Source organism: Myodes glareolus, chromosome 4 (assembly GCF_982192425.1).
Source record: "Myodes glareolus chromosome 4, mMyoGla1.1, whole genome shotgun sequence".
Lineage (NCBI taxonomy): Eukaryota > Metazoa > Chordata > Mammalia > Rodentia > Cricetidae > Myodes > Myodes glareolus.
The window spans coordinates 67,732,091-67,739,865 of record NC_142029.1 but is presented as its reverse complement, the minus strand read 5'-3'; the positions used below and the strand labels follow the sequence as shown (position 1 = coordinate 67,739,865).

The 7,775-nt window shown below is 35.6% G+C and overlaps 1 protein-coding gene across 1 annotated transcript; it reads left to right on the top strand.

The window, feature by feature from the left end:
• Positions 1–1,683: 1,683 nt before the first annotated feature.
• LOC148122318 (olfactory receptor 8G18-like) lies at positions 1,684–2,646 on the top strand. Its single transcript, XM_087905061.1, has one exon. The coding sequence runs from the start codon at positions 1,687–1,689 to the stop codon at positions 2,644–2,646; it is 960 nt and encodes a 319-aa protein (XP_087761187.1). The 5' UTR covers positions 1,684–1,686.
• The last annotated feature ends 5,129 nt before the right edge of the window (positions 2,647–7,775 follow it).

Genomic DNA, 7,775 nt, shown 5'->3' with positions numbered 1-7,775 from the left:
CTGTGAGTAACCCAAAGCAAAGACCAGTGGGAGGGGATGTGTCAGATCCTCCCACCCCACCCTAATTTGTGAGGAACTAATTACAGGCTTAGTCTATGTGGGACATGGAGGCAGTCACTGCTGCTGTGAAATTGTAATTTTGCTGGATCATTACAACAAGAAAGGTTTTCATAGATTTTCTTCTTATTGTTGTCTTTCTGGTCCCTCCCATTTTATGATTAGTGTCATTGTATATCTTATGTTTTTTTTATTTGCTTGTGAGGTTCTAAGGAATGTTGAATTTGAAGTCTTCTAGGGCTGCCGAGAATTTTCTCAAAATTTTCTTCAAGAATTTCTCTCTCACTCTGTCTATATCAACCTGTGTACTTTTTTGAGATTTATGTTGTTATCTATTCAATAATTAAATGTTTACATCTTAAACACATTTCAATTTTTGACCCTTTAACTAAACTTTAATTCAATTTGAGATTCATTTTGTGGAAACAGTGACAATTTGCTCACAGTACTTTAGGTTAGAGGAAAGTTATTGTTCTTTTACCTTGAAGTATATTTCTGCTTCGCAGACTTTCTTAGTTCACAAAAACAAAGGGAAAAATACAAACTGAACTGAAACTGTTTCTCTCATTTTAATGAGTATAATTTCACTGGAGAAAATGCCATTATGATATAATAACACAAAAATAATAGTGCAGATTGTTTGGTGATAAGATGACAGTAATACTCATTTCTTTACATGTAAAGTAATAAAAATAAAACATTGTGCTAGACAAGCATGGCATTAATTGACTAGGAGTGAGTATAAACACTTTGTCTCTATGGCCTCACTATTTAACCACTGCGGTCTGATTCTGTCATTTTCAAGAACTGGATCACAAACAGAAACTTCTTCCTTATGGAACACCTTGAATCTAGTACATAATCCTAGGAGCACCATGCATCTAGTACCTCATGTAACAGTTGCTCAGGATGTCATTTCATTTTCACATTTGGAAATTTACATACTTTAAGTATCTTAAAAATTAAAAAACAATGGAGATTTTTGAAAAAGATCCCCACCTATCCTCTGATGAAATTAGATTTTGGATAATAATTCACTGTCTTTAGGAAACTTTGCTTCCTCAAGAGTGTCTGTCACTTTTCCTCTCTGATGCTCACTCTAATTCTCAGTTATTAGACATTAATTAGAAATTGCAATATTATCAAGATTTGAACATAGTGATAATACTTTATATGAAAGATATTCTTAATTTTTAAAAGATAATGCTATAATTAATATTAAAAGATAAAGAGCTAAATGATGCATTAAGATAATTATATAGAGAGCAAAAACGTACTTAGGCAGAAATAATTTATATGTGGACATTATGTACATGGAAAAGCATAATAAAGTCACTATGAAAACTTCAATTTCTCTATACACACACCAAATATATACATATATGTGCACATAAACACACTCACGTATATATATATGTATATATACATATATGTATATTCCTGTGTTATTTTGGACATTATTACTTTGTGCAGCCTTGCCTCTCCTATAACTAGCTCTTTTGAACAGGCTGGACTTGAACTCAAGGAAGTTGGCCTGCTTCTGTCTACTTAATACTAGGTTTAAAAACTTAAGCTACCATGACCTGGTTCAAGCAATTCTTTTACTTTTTCAGGATTTGGGTGAAGAACATGGCAGCAGGAAATCATTGCACAGTAACTGAGTTCTTCTTGGCTGGGCTCTCAGAGAAACCAGAACTTCAGATGCCCCTCTTCCTCCTCTTCACTGGAATCTATGTGGTCACTGTCGCAGGAAATCTGGGCATGATCACACTGATTGTGCTCACTTCCCACCTGCACAACCCCATGTACTATTTCCTCAGCAGTCTGTCCTTCATTGACTTCTGTCAGTCTACTATTGTTACTCCTAAAATGCTGGTGAACTTTTTAACAGAGAAGAACCTCATTTCCTTCCCTGGATCCATAACTCAGCTCTATTTCTTTAGCATCTTTGGCGTTGCAGAGTGTCACACATTAGGTGTAATGGCATATGACCGCTATGTGGCCATCTGTAGTCCCTTGCTTTACAATGTAACCATGTCCTATCAGATTACTACTTCCCTGATTTTAGGAGTGTATATTTTTAGTGTGCTCAGTGCATCAGTTCTCACTGGCTTCATGATAAGAATTTGGTTTTGCAAATTAGATATGATCAATCACTATTTCTGTGATTTTCTTCCCCTCTTGAAGCTTTCTTGCTCTAATACCTATATCAATGAATTGTTGATTCTAATTTTTGGTACTTTTAACATTTTTGTGCCAATTCTCACCATTATTACTTCCTACATCTCCATTATTGCCAGCATCCTCAGGATTAAATCCACAGAAGGCAGGTCCAAAGCCTTCAGCACCTGCAGTTCCCACATCTCTGCTGTTGCTGTCTACTTTGGTTCTGCTGCATTCATGTACTTACAGCCATCATCAGTGAATTCATTGGACCAAGGGAAAGTGTCATCTGTGTTTTATACTACTGTTGTTCCCATGCTGAACCCATTGATCTACAGCCTGAGAAATAAGGATGTTAGTGTTGCCTTGAAGAAAATACTTCAAAAAAATTCATTGTTCAGAAGTAATGTGAGGGTTATTTATTAGATAAAAGTTATCCACAAATGCACATTTGAATTGATATGATTTATTTTATTCTAGTTGCAAGAATTATTATTCATTTGCTAGGACACTTTGATAATTGTGACCAGCTGGTCCTCATGGAGTAAGGTTCTAGGCCCAATAGAGCTCTCATCCAAGTTCAAGTCCTGTGTCAGAATCCTGAGTGTCTTCAGCAATAGAGACTTACCTTAGACTTCTGTGAGGCAATTAAGGTCAACAACAAGAGCTTATAATGTTCTCAGAGGGGCGTGCATGTGTTTTTGAGTGAGTGTGTAATTTTAGATAAACATAAACTAATGTAATTTTGCATGAATTTTTCAAGCACTTTTTGATATTTATTGATCTTTGCTATTTCTCTTTCTACATTGCTTTCTTTCCTCCCTTCCAAAACAAATATTACATTTTTTTTCTCTATTTACTCTTTGTAGCATCTGTAGCCTGTTATTCTCCTGTCTTGAGTTGATGCCCACCCCATCATCCGTTTTTTTTTATTATTATTATTCTGGTTTCTGCAGTCATTCTAGATTATATGCTCGCACCAAATTTTTGGATCTATGTCTGCCCTGTAAGAGAGATCATGTGATGTTTGTTTTTCTGGTTCAAAGTTACCTCACTCAATAGTTTCTGGTTCATCTATTTACAAGTAAATATTAAAATTTTATTAACAAATAAATAGAATTCCACTGTGTATATGTACTATGTTTTCATTATCAATTTATCAGTTGAAGGCCATTTACATTTCCAAGGTATTGTGAGTAGAGCTGAATTGAACATGTGTGAACAGTAATCTATGGTTTAGAATGTTGAATCCTTTGATCAGTGGGTGATATTGCAGGTTAAATGTCAAATGACTTATTTATTTACTAATTTTCTATTTAGAATTCATCACACCTACTTCCAGTGTGGTTCACCAGTTGGCAAATCCATCAACAGTGAATGAGGGTTTCCTTTTTCCCACATCGTTTCCAGATTTGGTGTCTTTGATATTCTTGAATTCATCTCAACTGAATTAAGTTAAATAATTCAACTCAACTGTGTTAAGTTAAAATTTCAAGGGTGTGTTTTTGTTGTTATTGTTTTTTATTTGTTTCTCGTTCTAATTTGGTGTGTTGGCCTAGATGGGATCCTTGCTTTTATATTAAGAGGTTCTGTCCTGCCTGGACCCATAATAAACACACAGAAACTGTACTATTTGCTACTGTTTGGTCAATAGCTTAAGCGTATTGCTAGCTACCTCTTATATCAAGAATTAACCTATTTCCTTTATTTTATAGTTTACAATGAGTCTCATGGTCACCCAGCAAGATTCCAGCTGGCAACTCATGTCTTTCCCCTCTGGCGGCTCCATGTCATCTCTTTTGAGCCTGCTCGCTCCCTCCCTCCCTCCCTCCCTCCCTCCCTCCCTCCCTCCCTCCCTCCCTCCCTCCCTTTATCTACCTATCTGTCTGTCTGTCTGTCTGTCTGTCTGTCTATCCGTCCGTCCGTCCGTCCGTCCGTCCGTCCGTCCGTCCGTCCGTCCGTCCATCCGTCCATCCATCCATCCATCCATCCATCCATCCATCCATCCATCTATCTATCTATCTATCTATCTATCTATCTATCTATCTATCTATATCTTCCGGCCTGGCTATACTCTGCTAAGTCATTGGCCAAAACCAGCTTCTTTATTCGTTAACCAATAAAAGAGACACATAAACAGAAGGACTTCCTATATCACCTATTCACATTCAGCATATTAAGAGTGTTTTTTCTCTTTACAACTTTTAATAAACATGAGTAAAGACACTGATGAATGTGTATTTCCATTTGTATTCTAAATCTAAAAGCTGACAGTAAATCTTACTCATCAAAATGATGGTTGCACTATCCACATCCCAGCCTATACCACCAGAAGTAGATCTCTGCTCTACCACAAGCAATACCAGTAGCAGGTACCCCAAGGAAAATCAGCCCACAACATGCCAACACACATCAGAGATTTCCCAGCATTCCCCAAACATTAATTACTTTTCCTTGTCACCATATTCTAGCCCACAACTCTGGTAGAAGACCCTACCAAAGACTATAGAGGTACCTGGAACCTCAGAGGCTTATCTGGTACCAAGAACCCTGAAATCCTCTTATCTACCAGAGGCCTCAGGAGTACTCAGAACCCCATAATCTTATAGTCAGTCCTTGCACCACAAACACAAGAGGTTACACAGACTTTCAAAACCACAACTGAGGTTCCCTATTGGTGCAGAGAACTTGTCAGTCACCAGAACCACAGGATACCCAGTCCAGAAGACGAGAGGAATGAGAAACAAAGGGTCATTAAACACTGTTCCAAGAAGATAAACTCAGAAATCAGCATCTAAAACTGTAGTTATCACAAACCTAGATTAATAGAGGCCAGCTTGAGAACTCAATCAACAACAGCTTCAGCAATATATCACCAGCAGATCCCAGCTATCCTAATACAGCAATCCCCGAATAACTCAAAACAGACAAAGCACTCAGGAATGCGTAGGGGTGTGTGAGCATGTACACAGACAGTCACATATACACAATCTCAAAACCAACTGAATGAAGACGACAGACGTCTTTAACAACAAAATGAATAACTTTTTAAAGGAAATCAACAAAATATAAGCAAATAATCAGAGGAAATTATTAAATCACTTAAAGATATTCAAGAAAACACAGAAAACAGTGGGGAGGAATAAATAAATGCTTTAAGAAAAGCCTACAAAGCCAAGAAAAAAAGACAAACAGTAAAAGAAATGAAAAAAAAAAACAGTTCAAGATTTGAAAAATAAAATAGAAGCAATAAAAATGCAAACTGAGTGAATCCTATAGATAGAAAAATCTAGGTAAGCAAAATTTAGGTAAGAATATAGACTCATGCATCACCCACAGAATGCAAGAAATGGAATTCAAAATGTCAGACATAGAAGATATGATATAAGATTCTGATACCTATAGCAAAGAAAATGTTGAAAATAAAGATTTTCTGACATAAAATTCCAGCTCACACTACTATATGCAGCTAAACAGTATCTATCAACAAATCCAGCTCTACAGGAAGAAATAAAAGGAAAACTTCATCCTAAGGAGGCTAAGTACACCCATGAAAAAAGGAAATACATAATCTCACACCAGCAAAATTAAAAGAAAAGAAACACTCACGTGCAAACAAACACATGCATACACATTACCACCACCACCAGCAATAAAAGAAGAAATTACAATAATTTGTCATTAGTCTTTCTGAATATGAATGAACTCAATAAAGAGGTCCCCTATAAAAACTCAGAGGCTAACAAAATTCTCTCAAAAACAAAATCCACCTTCTGCTGCATACAGGAAATTAATCTTAACATCAAAGGCAGATATTACCTCAGAGTAAATAAAGGATTGAACAAAGATTTTCCAAGCAAAGGTTCCAAGAAGCAAGGTGGTGTAGCCATACTATCTAACAAAATAGACTTCTAATAAAGATTAATAAAAAAAAACCAAAGTATTTTCATAGGAAATAAAAATCTAACAAGATTATATCTCAGTGCTGAACATCTTTGCCCCAAATGTAAAGGCATTCACAATTGTATAAAAAGAAAACCAAAAACAAACAAAAAATTACTAACGCTTAAATCACACATCAAACTCCACATATTAATAGTATGAGATTTAATAATGATATTATAATCTGCTGGCCAGGCCTGTTACCTGGGTACCCTGTCCCTTTAAGAGACAAGTTTCACTCACAACCCTCCTTGTTTGTGGTTTAAGATGGTGTTTATTTGCAAGGATTATATTGCTTCATTGTATTGGTTGTTATTTCTTACAAATATTTTGTATGAAAAGTATTTAATATAACACAAATCTCACTTTTAACAACAATGACAACAAATTATGTTAAATTGAGTAAGGAGATACCAGTAAAGATTAAAGGAAGATTGGACTTATACCTGTGAGCATAGTCAATGTTTTTTTCTTTCTGTATCAGTCATGTCATGTGATACTTGGGCCAAAAATAATGTTTTTCTTTTTATCTTACTTTAAAATGCCTTAGTTGATATCATTCCCTAAGTAAGGACTAGTGTCCCAGAGACTGTGGTCCTTTAGGACCTCTCTAAATAACTTACTCCTGTGTCTTATTTGCCTACCTCTGTCCTTGTGGACTGTAGAATTCTGAAGAGTAGATTTTCTGTTCTTTACCTTTTTATCCTGAAGGCCACAGGAAACTGTACAGTGCTTTTAAATTTGCTTTAATGTTAGTTAATTTTTATATTCTAATAGCACCTACTTGAATCATTATCAGCATGTAAGTATTCACTGCTCAGTCCACAATGGTCATGTAAAATAGGGACAGATCACCAAAATCTCTTAAACTAGAAGCAAACTTTTATGCAGGAAAAAAATACCAGAACCGGAAAAATACTAAAACCAAAAATTATGTATGGGGCATAAAATGTTTATCAACTAGCTGAGATCACTGACAGAGATGGATTTTGCAAGGCTATGGCAAAGGCCAATTTCTGAATTCACCTTTTTATAATAAGGGGCACCAAGCAATAGGTCTGAACAATGGAATTTTTATAATCCATGGTAAAACTCAGATACAGATTGCTCTACTTTGCAATCTTCATTAAGAGAGTTTTTCAACTAAACTAATATTTGTAGCTAAACAATTGTCTTCCTTGGTACTTTTAGGTAGTGTTTACTGAAGTCCTGTGCTCAGTAAACACTTTGATGATACCAGTTTCACATAGCAAGGATAATGCATAACCCAGAGACCATATATATCTATCTCCTAAAGGTTAACTCAGGTCATATCTGTAGGCTAATTCTCAGTTTGCCGAGAGATTCTTTGGGCTTGTAAATAGAACTATGGGTTATAAAGCAGAGAAACCCACTATTAATAGTTAATCCTAAGCTGCTGAGAAAGCTGCTGACAGTCTGCTCTCATTCTCCTAGGCTTACAATTTTATATTTCTTTATTTCTTCATTCTTATTTCTGGAATCTACAGTTTTAAATTCTTATTCTTGAACCCTTCATTCACTACCATTTTTAATATTTAATAGCAATTTTGCTATCATCAAAGTTATTTATATAATGCTACTGAAAAGTCCAG

Excerpts from the sequence above, each read along its gene's own strand:
- LOC148122318 (XM_087905061.1), top strand. The coding sequence starts at position 1,687 with ATGGCAGCAGGAAATCATTGCACAGTAACTGAGTTCTTCTTGGCTGGG.